Source organism: Halichoerus grypus, chromosome 8 (assembly GCF_964656455.1).
Source record: "Halichoerus grypus chromosome 8, mHalGry1.hap1.1, whole genome shotgun sequence".
NCBI classification, from domain to species: domain Eukaryota; kingdom Metazoa; phylum Chordata; class Mammalia; order Carnivora; family Phocidae; genus Halichoerus; species Halichoerus grypus.
The window spans coordinates 115,711,666-115,727,543 of record NC_135719.1 but is presented as its reverse complement, the minus strand read 5'-3'; the positions used below and the strand labels follow the sequence as shown (position 1 = coordinate 115,727,543).

The window sequence follows — 15,878 nt, the reverse complement described above, 5'->3', positions numbered from 1 at the left end:
CAAATCGGGATGACACTGACCGCATTCTTTTTCTTTGAGCAGATTTTTTATTCTCTGTGGATTCTCAAAAGGAATTTTGGTGATCTCAAACTTAAAACTTTTTTATTTAGTTAGATATAATTTATTCTAGCCATGAGATTTAAACCTTATTTTCTATAGCAGCTAGCTGTATTCATTACAGTCTATTCTGACTCTCATTTCTCCTGTCAGTAAAGACAAAAGCAAAATAAGAATCGAGTTATTTCAACATGATGTAGTGGAAAGAAAGTTAACAAGCTGTGGATTTGCATCCTGACTCCTCTGTGTACTCTAAGTAGTATGTATTATAGGAGCTAAGAATATGTGCTGTGGGGTAAGAAGGAACTGCATTAAAACCCTGGCTTTTCCACCTACTTGGCAATGTGGCTTTCAGCCAATTAATATACTCGCTGTCCAAGCTTGAGTCTCCTCATTTGCAACATGAGGAACAGGAAAATAGGATGTACCGCCAAACTGACCGTTGTTAAATCTGCTTAATTGAGTTGGCACTATGGATACAAAGACAGGCTCCCTCCCCTCACTCGAAAATAAGTACTTGAAAACTTGGGCACATATTTTACTATTCTGAGCCTCAGTGTTTTCTTCTGTACAATGGCCATAATGGTGACCTCTCTTAGAAGTTACAACAAAGTAGGCTTGTTATGATGATAAAATGACATGACTTCTAAAAATGTCTGCTGGTATCATGCATGGATTATAATAGTTGCTCATTAAATACTAATTCCTTTTTTTATACACTCCTCATACTATATTATCTCCCCACATTAGTGGGATATCTTATTTTTCTTGATTCTAATATTAATTTTAAAATCTCCACCTTTTGAAATGAAATGTAAAAGTTTTTGTGAAACTTATAAGAAAATTTTGCAAAGAAGCCTTGAATAAATAACATATTTGTAGATGGGAAATTTGCCATCATAAGGATAGTCATAGAATCTCAAGTTAATTTATACATTTGGTGCAGTTCTAATTAAAATTTCAGTAGTTTAGGCGCACCTGGGTGGCTCAGTTAAGTGTCTGCCTTCAGCTCAGGTCACGATCCCAGGGTCCTGGAATTGAACCCCATGTTGGGCTCCCTGCTTAACAGGAGAGTCTGCTTTTCCCTCCCCCCATTCATGCTCTCTCTTTCTCTCTCTCAAATAAATAAATAAAATCTTAAAAAAAAATTCAGTAGTTTTTTTATTTGAAAATTTCAAAAGTTCATGAAATAAAAGACATTTTTGAAAAAGTAATATCCTTTGCCTATTAGATATTAAAACAAATGTTTTAATTTATATAACTATAAAGGTACATGAATGAAAACAGCGTGGCATAGGAATGCCTGGATGGCTCAGTCAGTTAAGCGTCCGACTCTTGATTTTGGCTCAGGTCATGATCTCAGGGTCATGAGATTGAGCCCTGTGTTGGGCTCTGTCCTGAGCGCAGAGTCTGCTTGAGATTCTCTCTCTGCCTCTCTGTCTCCCTCTGCCCCTCCCCTTACTCATGCTCTCTAAATAAATAAATAAATAAATAAATAAATAAATAAATAAAATCTTAAAAAAAACCAGTGTGGCATGGGTACAGGAGGGAGACTGGAACATAGCAGAGGCTTGGGTGGAAAACACCGTTCTTGGGCACCTGGGTGGCTCAGTCGTTAAGCGTCTGCCTTCAGCTCAGGTCATGATCCCAGGGTCCTGGGATCGAGTCCCACATCGGGCTCCCTGCTCGGCAGGAAGCCTGCTTCTCCCTCTCCCACTCCCCCTGCTTGTGTTCCTGCTCTCGCTATCTCTCTCTCTGTCAAATAAATAAATAAAATCTTTAAAAAAAAAAAAAAAAAGAAAACACCGTTCTTAGTAAGCCAAAACCCCACAAAAAATGTACCTATACATAGATAAATAGAGATGTGTGTTGTGCATACATATATATTAGATTGGTATAATCCTCTGAGGAGGAAAACTGATAGTGTTCTATCAACTTAAATTCTGTCAACCTGTATTTTATCCACTGAGCAATTCCTTGAGAAGTAGTCAGGTACTACACAAAGATACATGTACAAGGATATTGAATGCATCATTGTTAATAATTATTAGAAAATTGGAAACAATTTAAAAGTTCCTCAGTAGGGGGTTAGTTGAATAAACCATGGACATTTGTATAATGGAATATTCAGATTGTAGAGAATGAGATAGAGCTACACATGATCTATTTTTAAGTGAAACATGCACATTCTGGAACAGTATGATTTTTTTGAATCTGAGTCTTATTTTAGGGAAAAGGAGTGTTTGTATATGCACTAAAAATTTTGGAAGGCAATACACCAAGTGGTTAATTGTCTGGTAGAATGTGATTACATGTGATGATCATCATTTTCTAATTTTTATATTTTTCTATTTTTTACATTTAAAAAATAATGAACATGTATGTCATAATCGGTAAGAATGGTGAGAATATTTAGATTACAAGTACGTTCTCATTTTGTTGCCTGGCATTTTTCATAAACCTCAGCTGATTGTGTGCATTAGCCTTCCTGAGACTGTTTTTGTAAGACTGCACCATTCACTTACACTTCACATTGGTTGTGTTTCCTTCCTTTCGTCACTTGCATATGTCCTTTTAAAAAATCTGAAGTTCATTGGGAAGCTGCCACTGTTTCCTCAAGAGCCCTTTTCAGTACTACTCATTTTCATCCTCATCAGGAAGCAGTACAGATTGGTGGTTAAGTGTATATACACTGGTTTGAATTCAGACTCTGGCATTTCTTTAGTGCATGGCCTTGGGCAGGTTATAGGACTGCGTTGCCTCAGTTTCCTCATCTGGAAAGTAGATACAAAATATCCACAGTATAGTCGTTATTTTGTTGAAAGGCTGTTGTGGAGATTTAATAAGTGAATACATACATAAGCACTTAAAACAATTCCTGACGAGTCAGTGGTCAGTAAATGTTATGTTGCTGCTGTCACTGCTGTTTTGATTAGGATCAGTTCTTGTTTTGAGAATCTTCTTTTGTCATATTTTCTAGGAATAGCCTCAGTCCATGAAGTCATATGGTGTTGGTCTGTCAGCATCTTAACCAGCATGTTAGGAATTTTTTGAAATCTGACTTTTACTATTCTAAAAATCAAAGAAACCCTTTGGACTCTACTTATATGGCTCCTCTCTGGCTATTGACATCTTTTTAGATGTTAAATGTGGTCTCTCCTGTCCTTGGATTCATTTCACCATTGATTTCTTCAAGTGAATGTTTATTAGTGCCAGGAGCATATACTTTTAATAGGTGACAAGCAGGGATAGCACATTCAAATCTTTTTTTTTTTTTTTTAAGATTTCATTTATTTATTTGACAGACACAGCGAGAGAGGGAACACAAAGCAGGGGGAGTGGGAGAGGGAGAAGCAGGCTTCCTGTGGAGCAGGGAGCCTGATGCGGGGCTTGATCCCAGGACCCCGGGATCATGACCTGAGCCGAAGGCAGACGCTTAACGACTGAGTCACCCAGGCGCCCCAGCACGTTCAAATCTTTACAGAGGCCAGACAAGTGGTAGGCAATGAAGTAGTCTCGGTGTGACAGGGAGTGATGGGAAACAGTGGTAACCTAGAGAGATCAAGAGAACCTGGAAATCAGATTTTTGTATGGGCCAGACAAAACTCTCTTTGACTTGTACCTTTGAAGAGTCGCAATTTTTTCATTTAAGAATGGTATGACTGACTGACTTGCTTAGATTTCATTGTAATTTTTGTTAAATCTAGATTTACATAACCTTTAGCATTTCGTATGTACTTAATCTAAGTCTTTACACAAGAAAGCTATCAGAGATATATCAAGGATAGTCAGTTGATTACATAGTGCACTCATGTCTATGGTAATGTTGATTTTAGACATAGTAACTGTCTTCTATAGCCGTAAGTATGCAGGCTGGCTGAGGCTTATGGAACGTGTCTCTTCCCAATAAAAATAATTTTCATCTGTGTTAGGACAGTTGGGAAATGGTTTCTTTATGATCTCCGCCCCTGCCTCCCCCACCCCCAAAGATGGGTTGCCAAACCTTGAATTATTTCATTGGGTGTATTATTGTGGCAAGAGTTTAGTAGCATATTTCTAAAGACTGCTTTCAACCACTCTGCAAATCTGAAAAGCAGTCAGTGGTTGCTAAGAGACATACTATTCAAGTGTCCCCATAAACATATGTACTGCTGGAGATTGCAATTTAGCAATTTGTATTTCGCATTTGCAGTTATATTTAGCTGAAAGGTGCCATAATTATCATGCAAATTATGCAAATCGTTTACCCTGTCCTTAAAAGTGACCTTTTATTATTGTGTTTTAAAAACTCAAGACAAACTGGACATGACACAAACCAACTGGTTAAAAAATTTTAAGTTCTAAACTGAAATAAATTTCATGAGACCTTGAATCTCAGCTCTAATACAAAAGCTTTTTTCCAAACGAGTTCCTTGAATATGTCAAAATGTTTACATTTCTCTCTCAGAGTCTATAGCAAATAAAACTTGAGAGAACTTAATTGTTCAGGAATTTTATCAGCTAGCCATTACCAATTAAGAAAGCACCTCTTCACCTCATCCCATTCAGTCCAACCTGTAACTTACCAACCTTGGGAAAGGGCTTTAGCGCTGTGGCTCCTGCGTCCAGAGCCAGCTCTGTGGGTGTGCAGCTTGGGCGGTGACATGGGCCCCGTGCCGAGTAGGGCCCTGCTCTTGGTTTCATGCTCTGCTGTTGCTGTCTTGAAATTCTTCAGAGTTTTTGAACAAGGAGCACTGCATTTTCATTTTGCATGGGGCCCCACAAATTATGTAGCTAGTCCCTGCCTGCATCCCACTAAGTGCATCATTATGTAGAATAACCGCTCTTTCTTGAAATGCTGACCAAATTGATTGTCTTAAAATTTTAAATCGCCAGCTTTTGTTGAATCAGTCAAAATGAAAGCTTGAGGGAGGAAAGAATGGACTTCTCTAGTTTGTGGGAAGAATGCCTGAAATTAGGAAGAAAATAAAAGCATGCGACTTGGCAGATTTGTTCATATTTGGAGGACTTTCACCTTTGAAATTTTTATACTGAGTTTCCAGAGGAGTCTTGAAGTCAGAATTGCTAGAAGCTTATAATGTGTAACCTTTTGATCTTTTGTCCCCACTGTGCTTTCTCAGTGTTGCCCGTAGATCAGCTTGTTTGATGTGTTGGTCCTCTTGAGTTGGTCTGATATATTGGAGTCAGGCTGCTGTCGGCTCTTGCTACTTGGTTCTGGGCTGTTTTCTCCGTGTGCAAAGGTGTTTGGAAGGTATCATTTTTCAGCTAATAGTAGAGCTAAAGTTAAAAATAAAGCCAGAAATGTGGAGACCTGATTTTAGTCTGAATGAAAACAACATTTACATGAAAACATGTAGAATACCAATTTCATTGTTTATTTAAGCGTTTCTGATGTTCTTTAAAATCTTTCTTTACATGGAATGGGGCATGGTAGTTGCTTCTTTATCATAGTAGAGGGCAGTTGGGCTTTTTGTTTCAAGCCTTTTGCTCTTAATTTTTAAAAATAGTTTTAATTCGGGCGCCTGGGTGGTGCAGTCAGTTAAGCGTCCGACTCTTGGTTTCAATTCAGGTCATGATCTCAAGGTCGTTAAGATTGATCCCTGCATCAGGCTCTATGCTCAGTGTGGGCTCTGCTTGAGATTCTGTCTCCCTGTCTCTCTGCTCCTTCTGTTCATGCTTTCTCTCTCTCTCTCAAATAAATACATAAATCTTTAAAAAAAAAAAGTTTTTAATTGATAAAGTAATGTCTATTTTAAAAAATACAAATATATTTATATGGTTTATAAAGACAAATAGCAATCTCCTGCCTCAATCCTTCCCCAGCCGAGTCTCACTCCCTAGAGGTAACCACATTCAAGTCTTTTAGCTGTTTGCTTGTATGTATCTCTGTATCGCCAAAGAACATTCTTATTCTGCTGTTTCTTGATTTTTAAAATCTTTTCCTACTGTAAATCATTATATGCTTCCCTTTCTATCTCCTACCTCTATATCTTAACCATGTAGTTAATTCTGTCACAAAATCTAATGAAATGAAATTGTAGTGTTGCATTAGTAGGACTGTGTACATGTTGTTTTAGCCGAAGCACATAATTGCATTTCTTCTCTTGTAGAGCTTTTTTTAAAACCCCTGGAATGAATAATTGCCTTATTTTCCACATGCTTGCTTTCCTATGTATGGGTTACTAGCTCACCCCTCAGTTCTTCTCTGAGAGCACCGTACACCTCTTCTCAGTCTGGCCCACACATCAGCCAATCTCAGTTCCATTGTTTTCCTTGGAGGCCTCCTTCATGGAGCTGGAGCCCCATCATCCTGCTCTAGTCAGCACTGGCGGCTTCCCCTAGGCTGTATCCACAGTGGTCGTCCTGGGATGTCCCTTTGCCACTCTTCTGCATTGTGTATTTGCTGGCTTATCTCCCTTTCTTTCATTTTGGCAGAATACATCCTCTGGATGCTTCCTAAGAAAGTATGAATGGGATATAAATTTTTCAAGACCTGGTTCTCTGAACTTGTCTTTATTCTACCCACATACTTGATTGACATTTTGGCCAGGTATAGATTTACAGGTTAGAACCCATATTCCCGGGGCGCCTGGGTGGCTCAGTCATTACGTGTCTGCCTTCGACTCAGGTCATGATCCCAGAGTCCGGGGATCGAGCCCCGCATTGGGCTCCCTGCTCCTTGGGAAGTCTGCTTCTCCCCCTTCCTCTGCCTTCTGCTCCCCCAGCTTGTGCTCACTCTTTGTCAAATAAATCAATAAAACATTAAAAAAAAAAAAAAAAGAACCCATATCTCCTTAGAAGTTTTAGGGAATTCTAGATTGTTTTCTATTTCCGGTGTTAGTATTGAGGAGGCCTACACCAGCTGAACCCTTATTCTTTATAGTGACCTATTTTCTCTCTAAGCTTTTGAGATCTACTCTTTGTCTCCAGTGTCCAGATAATCTAAAGTGATGTGCTTTGGTTCAGGTCTTTGTTTATTCATTGTGCAGAGAACATAATGGCCCTTATATATATATTGAAATTCATGTCTTTTTTTTTTTTTTAATTGCATTGAATTCTTTCTCAGATAATTTCATTTTCTTTGTTTTTGTGTGTCTGTACCTATTCTCTATGCCTTTTTGGAATGTGTTGGACATTCTGGATTGATCCTCTAGTTATCTTCTTCTTTTTGGTTATACTTTCAGGATACATTTGTTCATTTTAATGTTACCGTTCTTCTGAAATTTTTATTTCTGTTACATCTTGAATTTCCAAAAGTTCTTTTTTATTTTCTGAATATTCATCTGTAACAGCTCTGCTTTTGTTTCCGGGATCCAGTCGATTTGTTTATTTCTGAGGATAAGTTCTTTTCTGCAGTTTTTTTGTTTGTTTGTTTTTTACTTGCATTGTGACTATTTCCTCTGAGTTCTTTATGATTGTTTGTTTTGGTCTCTGTCTTTTATGTTAGGTTGTCTGGTGATCCTTGGCTTCATAGTTAGTTACATGTTAGTCATCAGAGAGGCTTCTTAGGGCCATCTAAGAGCCTTCTTAGAGCGTGTGTGTGTGTGTGTGTGTGTGTGTGTGTGTGTACGTGTGCACTCACGTGTGCATGCACACAAAGGGAGGCACTTAGTACATTGAGCAAAGACCTTGCTCTTTCATTGAGAAACCCTCAAATAATAGTGTATCAATAGGTGTTTCCTCTTGAGGCTGTCAAGAGGCTGAGGCTGAGGTCCCTCAAAAGGGACCTTCCTATTCCCTACCTCATCCAGAATTTTGGGGGCTTAGTCGGGAAGGGTGCCAGCAAAAGTCTCATTCTTCAGCATGCAGTTTTATTTAATCCTTTTATTTTCAATAAATTTTTCACTTTACTGTGTACATGTCTTGAAGACTAGAGGCTTGCATGTTTATGCTCTCCAGACTTTGATTGTAAATCTTCAGTCCACTGCTTGGGACATGGATCTGGGAAGTTTTGTTACTCTTTCGACAAACTTTCAACCAGCCCTCCTGTTTTTTTAGCTCCCTACACCCTTGCCATCAAATATATCTGGCGTCTTCAATTCTTAAGCCTTTTAAGGGTTCTCTGGTGTGAACTGGCTTGCTTCTTGTTTGGCTTCCATCCCTGCTGGCAGAATGGAAAAACACTTAGCAGAATGGAGAAAGAGGAAACCTAAGATAGTTACCCCTTGCCATCCACTTTCCATCTTTGAAAAATGTGCAGATTTGTCTCATCTGCTCTCTACTCCTCTCTGCCCCGTGTGTTTCTTCCTTTTTTATTTCTTTATTCTCATCTCAGAGAGGGTTCAGGAGGAGAAAATTTCAGTCTCCCATCTCTGATTGGGAGACCCTAACTGCCTTTTTCATTTTGCTCTTCTCATTTCACTGTAGATTTTTTATGAGGTTCAAAGGAGTGTTCTTTGGCTAAATCACTCCACGGTTCATCCCTGTTTGTTAGCTTCAGGAAGGCTGGTTTTGTAAACTGTTAGGAGTCAGCATGTTGGCAGGTCTGTCTTTGCTCTGTAATCACCTTGGAAACTCTCCAGCTTCTTTTCTCTGACAACAAGTTGCTGCTATATTCTAGGGAAGAGAGTCCTCTAGGCATTTACAAATGCTGGATTATATTTCTCATTGCTTTTTTGTGGGGAGTGTGTATATGACTAAGCACAAACATTTTGTTTTGGAAATCAGAACTCATCCTACTCCCCCTTTTTGGGGCCTGTGCATTATTAATACTTTTTCTTTTGTCTTTTACACCATAAAATCATCAAAAATGTGTTCTGTAGAGCAGCAGAAAAGTAATTTATATACTGTAATTTTTCTTTCTCATAGGACATAATATATTTATATTTGTGGCTTTGTAAATGACTTAAGTTAGATGCCTGGTAATGCATGTCTTTCGAGGGCCTAATGAAAACATTAGTTAAATAATTTTTGCTTAATTATTATATTTTCATTAAACTCTTAAGATTAATAGTACATACCTAAGTGTAGTTGATTCAGGTTTTGCTAACAGTATACTCCCTCAAACTTTCTCTTATTTATGTTGGTTGCAAATTACTCGTTAAATCCTTTTACAACACTTAAAAATAGGACCCAAATTAAAAAAGAGAACTTAAAAGGTTAGTTATTTCCATTAACAAGGAATAGGATGAGTAGGTTAGAGATCTTATGTCATTTTGTGTGTGTGATAGATAAGAGATACTGAGCCCTCGGGGCCTTTTTTACTTACAAGGTCCACATACCTTTCTTTCTTAGACTGTTTCCTGTGGAAATGTATAGTTGACTTGCTCATTGCTTTCCCTTTGGGCTCCAAGTTTGTTCAGTAGTGAATGTGTGTGCACAGCAACAAGGACAATTCCTGGCATATGCAGAGATTGATTGATTGGTTGATTGATTGCGTGGCTAAATGGGCAGAGAGATGGCAGGTGTTTTAACAGCATCTTCTATTCTGATAGGCTCCTGGTGAAGGTATGTGCTGTTGACCTTCACTTCAACCTCCTGATTTCTTCATAGGTCAGCCTGGATGTCACTTCCTCTAGATGCCTTTCTTATTACTCTACTTCTCCCAAATAGAGTAGATTTGTCTGCTATGTCTTTAGCATCCTAAACCACTTACGCTGTTTATTTACCTGTATCCCTCATTTAGACTAGGCTCTGTGAAAGCTGATTGTGTCTGTCTTGCTCATCATTGTATCCCTGACACCTTGCCCAGTGGCTGGCTCTTAATAGGCATACATATTTATTTGAGGTATTCATTTTTTGGATGGGTGGATGACATTGTGTAGCCAAAAATTACATCTGTCTCACTGCCCAATTTTGAAGATTCTCCTTCAGTTTGTACTTCCTGCCATTATTTGAAGGGCCATTCTTTGTCTATAATTTTGTCTTCTGTTCAAAGAAAAGCAGCAAGCAAAAGTAGATAATTTATTTGATTACTGCCCACTGAGTTATTCTTCTGCTGTCAACCGCATGTCTTAATCACCTGATTCATGCTTATGTATGTCTTGATAGCTTTTTTGGTAATTAGGGTAGTCTGCGTTCATTTGTATACTGTCTGTATGTTCTTGAAATGTTTTACCTAAAGTCAACTTTAGTATAAACAATGAGTCTTGCTTTATTGTGATGATAATGAATGTATGAGGAACACAGTAAAATTCAAACCAGTCTCCAAGTTTGTTCCTCAGCTAGAGAAGAACCTGCCCACTGTCATTTAAAAAAAATAAAGCCTTGGGTGCCTGGGTGGCTCGGTTGGTTAAGCGACTGCCTTCGACTCAGGTCATGATCCTAGAGTCCCAGGATTGAGTCCCTGCATTGGGCTCCCTGCTCAGCAGGGAGTCTGCTTCTCCCTCTGACCCTACCCCCTCTTGTGCTCTCTCTCTCTCTCATTCTCTCTCTCAAATAAATAAAATCTTTAAAAAAAAATAAAACCTTATTGAGATATAATTCACATACCATAAAATTCACCCTTTTAAAGTTTACAATTCAGGGTTTTTAGTGTACAAGTCACCAACTTGTGCACCCATCACTACTATATAATTGCAGAATACTTTTTATTATCCCCCAAAGAAACACCATATTCCTTAGCAGACATTCTTCATTCTGCTGCCTGTATGGATTTGTGTATTCCAGATATTTCATATAAATGGAATCATACAATAATTGGCCTTTTGTGTCTGGCTTCTTTCACTTAGCATGATGTTTGAGAGGTTCATCCATGTGGTAGCATATATCAGTATTCTTCATTCCTTTTATAGCCAAATAAGAGTCCATTGTAGCCCATTTTGCTCATCCATGCATTAGTTGATGGGCATTAGGGTTGTTTCCACTTTTGGCTATTGTGAATCATGCTGCTGTGAACATTCATGTGCAAGTTTTTGCGTTGATGTGTTGATATCAGGATTCAGTTTTTAACTTTAGATTACAAATGAGTAGAAACTTAACAGATGTTATTCATGTATAGCATACATACAGAAATTGTAAATGTTCATCTCAATGAGTATTTACAAAGTGAGCACACCTGTGTAACAAGAACCAAGTTCTACAAAGAGAACATTTTCGGTATCTCTGGGGACTTTTAGATGTTGGCTTTGGTTTAGGTTGTTTCATTTACCTATATGCTCAAGTAGAGCTGAAGCCTTCCTCTTAAAACTGTATATTTGGAACATAAGCTCAGTAGGTAGTTTATGTTATAATAGTGCAGCAGCTGAGATGACAGACTCTAGGGCCCCTCGATTGCTTGGGTTCAAATCCCAGCTCTGCCATATATTAGTGTGAAACCATTGGCAAATTGCCTAACATCTCTGTGCTCCGATTTCCTCATCTGTAAAATGGGGATGAAACTACCTCATTGTGGGGAGGCGCCTGGGTGGCTCAGGTCTTGGTCTCAGGGTTGTGAGTTCAAGCCCCTCCATTGGAGTGGAGCCTACTTAAACAGAAAACTACCTCATAGGGAGGATTAGTACAAGTAGATGGCTTAGAAAATTGTGTGATGATCATACTAAGTGCTGTATATGTGTTCTGTTGTTATGATTATTGTTACTGTGTCTATCTCTTCATTAGAATATAAGCCCCTTATCTGACTTATGTATCACTGTGTTTCCAAAGACTAGTACTGTGCCTGGCACATAACAGATACTCAGTAAATTTTTGAAGAAGTAAAGGAGGGAGGGATTTTAAATGATGAGTGGCAGAATTCCTAAATCGTTTCCTGGACCCACTTCTGACAGCTACACTGTCTTTCATTTACAACAGCTTTTGGAGCTATTTGACAGCGAAGACCCTCGGGAACGGGACTACTTAAAGACAGTCTTACACAGAATTTATGGCAAATTTCTTGGTCTTAGAGCATTTATCAGAAAACAGATTAACAATATTTTTCTAAGGTAAGTGGAGGATGGGGGAGAAGGAGAAGCAAAAGTGGTGGTTTTATAGAAGTGTTAAATAAACTTCAAATATTTGAACATCGTGTACTGACTTTACTTCTTTTCTTTTTAAAAAAGGTTTGTTTATGAAACAGAACACTTCAATGGTGTAGCTGAACTGCTGGAAATACTAGGAAGGTAAGCACATTTTTAGCTAATTGCTAATCTCAGGTGAATAGCATTTTGAAAATTAGATTCAAATGGCACAGGGAAATGCTGACCTAGATCTCTTGCTGTGTGTACATTGGGTACTCTAATTTGTGCTTTCGCATGTTTCCCAACTGACTTACAAGACATGATTTCTTGTTCTTCCTTGTTCCACAATTATGCATTGCTAATTCTACTGGAATGACTGAAAGAGCTAACAGTTTATTCATTGCTACAAAGACAATACATCTAATTGCAGTCAAGCCCATTACTCCACAACATCTTATTCTCTGTTAGTTTCTAGGCTACCTGTCCTTTGCCATATCTTTTGAAAGCAAGTTAAAATAAATTGGAAAGATTGCCATTTTCAAAGGAACCATGTACCCAGGTGTAGTCCCTCAACAGCTGCTGCCGGGAGAAGTGGAATGAATTGGAAAGAGACAGCTGTTGTGTAGGTTTTTTTACACAAGGGAGGTTAATGTGACTGGACAATGTGATTACTTAGTTTCTCCTCCTAATGTAAGGAGAAAAAGTGGAGTCACATGGTTTTTTCTGTGATTTTCCCAGGCGGGGGCTCTATGTCTATGGTATTCTTGGTTGGAGAAGAAATTTCAGGAATGATGTCTGCAAATGGAAAGGGTCCTAAGTGAGGAGGGCAAGCGATTTTGGGGGGAAGGAAAAATAAAGAGTTACTGATTACAAAAGCTTTTGGGAATCATCCAGCTAGGTGAAAAGAGCATAAGAGCCTGTGTTAGGTTATCATAAGCAAATTTTCTTAAATTTCCTTCCACTTAAATATACTCGTTGAAGTAACTCAGAAATCTTGAATGTCACTGGGTGGGGTTTGGGTTGTTTTGGACCAAATGTAAACTGATTCAGATTTAACCTGGTTTTCCAGGAGCAGGTTGTCTCAGGTTAGCTGGTTGTGATCATGCTGCTAATTCATGTTTCTTTTTCTTTTTCCTAGTATTATCAATGGCTTTGCTTTACCTCTTAAGGCAGAACACAAACAGTTTCTGGTGAAAGTGTTGATCCCTTTACACACTGTCAGGAGCTTATCACTGTTCCATGCCCAGGTAGAATTTTATGTAACTACTTTTGGAAGCAAAATTAAAAGTTTACAAGCTGAGTGTTTCTTTGATATTGATATTTCCTTAATTTAAAAAAACTCATTTAAAATGCTCCCCGAGGAGAATTAAAATGTGTGCTCTGTTCTTCTGTGCATAGGAGAATCATGGGAATATTTTTCAAGTGGGAGGAGCATTTGTTCAGTCATTTTACAGAGAACTTTGAGGACTTGCCTAGTTCACAAAATTATATATTGAACATGTTGCGTACAATCAAATGTATGTGGGTTTTCCAGATTTAGAGCTTTGGACATGTGTAATCATTTTGGAGTATTCTGGAATATTTTATCTCATCCACATTTGCGTTTGTCTATCAGTTGCTCTTTGCCCCCTCTTCTAGTTAATTCACTATTTCATTCTCACTTTCTTTTTTTAATTTTATTTTATTATGTTATGTTAGTCACCATACATTACATCATTAGTTTTTGATGTACTGTTCCATGATTCATTGTTTGCGTATAACACCCAATGCTCCATGCAATACATGCCCACCTTAATACCCATCACCGGGCTAACCCATCCCCCCACCCCCCTCCCCTCTAAAACCCTTAGTTTGTTTCTCAGAGTCAATAGTCTCTCATGGTTCATCTCCCCCTCTGATTCCCCCCCCTTCATTTTTCCTTTCCCTTCCTACTATCTTTTTTTTTTTTTTTTTAACATATAGTGTATTATTTGTTTCAGAACCGTAGGTCTCTGATTCACCAGTGTTACACAATTCACAGCTCTCACCATAGCACATACCCTCCCCAGTGTCTATCACCCAGCCACCCTATCCCTCCCACCCCCACCACTCCAGCAACCCTCAGTTTGTTTCCTGAGATTAAGAGTCTCTTATGGTTTGTCTCCCTCTCTGGTTTCATCTTGTTTCATTTTTTCCTCCCTTCCCCTATGATCCTCTGTCTTGTTTCTCAAATTCCTCATATCAGTGAGATCATATGATACTTGTCTTTCTCTGATTGACTTATTTCGCTTAGCGTAATACCCTCTAGTTCCATCCATGTCATTGCAAATGGCAAGATTTCATTTTCGGGTTTTTTTTTTTTTTTTGATGGTTGCATAATATTCCATTGTGTGTGTGTGTACCACATCTTCTTTATCCATTCATCTTCCTTCTCACTTTCTATGCACAAATGCACATACTCGCAAGTCAACAATCAGTATTTTCACATCTTTTTATTTTTAGCCTCCACTACTTTAAAAAGCATACTCTGTCTTGTCCCAGGTCTGATTTCCGTGCTAACACTGCCTTTTGTGGTGAGCATGTCACTAGGGGACAGATAAATGATGTAGTGGCATTTTAATTTTAGTATTCCAAACCAATGGGAATGTTTTGAGTTTGCATAAAAATGTCACACATTTTTCTGAGCAATGTTCCTCTTTAAATGTGAAATTCTGTGTTTTGAGGAAAAATTAGTCCATATGTTTCTAATTTAGAACACCATCAAAATGTTGTTCCGCAAGGGTGGATTTCTTGCCCAAAAATCTTTACGAGCCCTTTTACAAATCTTGCCTCTGGTTTTTGAAATAGGCTATCACATTCCATGAGCATGTAAAAGAATTCTTACCTAGATGAACTAGCCTCAGATGTAAAACTCCTCACTCTTCGAGCTGGGGCAGGTACAACCTTTTATCTCTTCATGAAACTGCTTCCATTCGCATGGGCCACTTTAGGCAACCAGCAGGCTGTTTACTAAGTGCTGCCTATGTTTCGTCTAGGACTCTTCTGGAACTGCAGTAAAACCCAGTACTGTCGAGGTTGGCAAAGAGAGAAAGGAAGCCCATGAGATGTAGCTTAGACTGTCTGTAGATCAGATACTTTCAGAATCTACTGAATGTGATGTTTCTGCTTTTCATTAGTCAGATACTTCGTGTCTCAGTATTCTTTTAAAAAAAATTCCCCTGGGGTGTTATTAGTGTCAATCTTTGGCTTGAAAAAGTAGCTTTTTATTTCACTTTATATATATTTTATTTTTAAAATGAATTGAACATGAAGTTACTAAAACCAGAGTCTAGAAACTTTTTAGGAAGTTTTAATACGTCTTTTGAGTCCTTTTGAGTATATACCATTTCCAATTTTGTCGCTCATTTTTCTGTTTCTCCAGCTGGCGTATTGCATAGTACAGTTTCTGGAGAAAGATCCTTCACTCACAGAACCAGTAAGTATTTTTTTCTGTAATTTCAAAAAACTTCAAAAAGACTACTTTTCATGGAGTATATATGGAAAATTCAGTGCCGTTGTTTTTCTCCTTTTCATTTTAGGTTATTAGGGGGTTAATGAAATTTTGGCCTAAAACATGTAGTCAGAAAGAGGTAAGTGCTTAATGTTGGTGTGTTAAGAACTTACTAGATACTCTGCAGAGTGTCAGGCTCTGAGCCAATTAGTATGTGTAAAAATACATTATTTCATCCAATTTTCATTTTATCTGTAAAGCAGGACTGTAAATATTCACATTTGACTAGTTTTCAAATTGAAGCACAGAGAGCCTGGTATGCTAGGTATAAGTGATTAGGCCAGAATCCTCCACCCTGGTTCTGAACCCTGAACTTTTCATCACGCTCTGCTCAGTCCCAGGGAAACCCTAGTCAGGCTCCGGTCATGTGTCTCACTGTCTAGCTTTATCAGCGACCACCTTCACAGGATGGAGGC

At 38.4% G+C, this 15,878-nt stretch overlaps 1 protein-coding gene across 4 annotated transcripts in view; it reads left to right on the top strand.

Moving 5' to 3' along the window:
- PPP2R5E (protein phosphatase 2 regulatory subunit B'epsilon) overlaps positions 1 to 15,878 on the top strand; it is a 145,435-nt gene that overhangs the window by 111,704 nt on the left and 17,853 nt on the right. For all 4 annotated transcript variants that reach the window (XM_078053794.1, XM_078053793.1, XM_036067736.2 and 1 more), the window contains 5 exons: positions 11,788 to 11,918; positions 12,036 to 12,095; positions 13,072 to 13,180; positions 15,334 to 15,387; positions 15,491 to 15,541. In XM_078053794.1, coding sequence (XP_077909920.1) covers positions 11,788 to 11,918; positions 12,036 to 12,095; positions 13,072 to 13,180; positions 15,334 to 15,387; positions 15,491 to 15,541 — 405 coding nt within the window. The remainder of the gene's footprint in view (positions 1 to 11,787; positions 11,919 to 12,035; positions 12,096 to 13,071; positions 13,181 to 15,333; positions 15,388 to 15,490; positions 15,542 to 15,878) is intronic.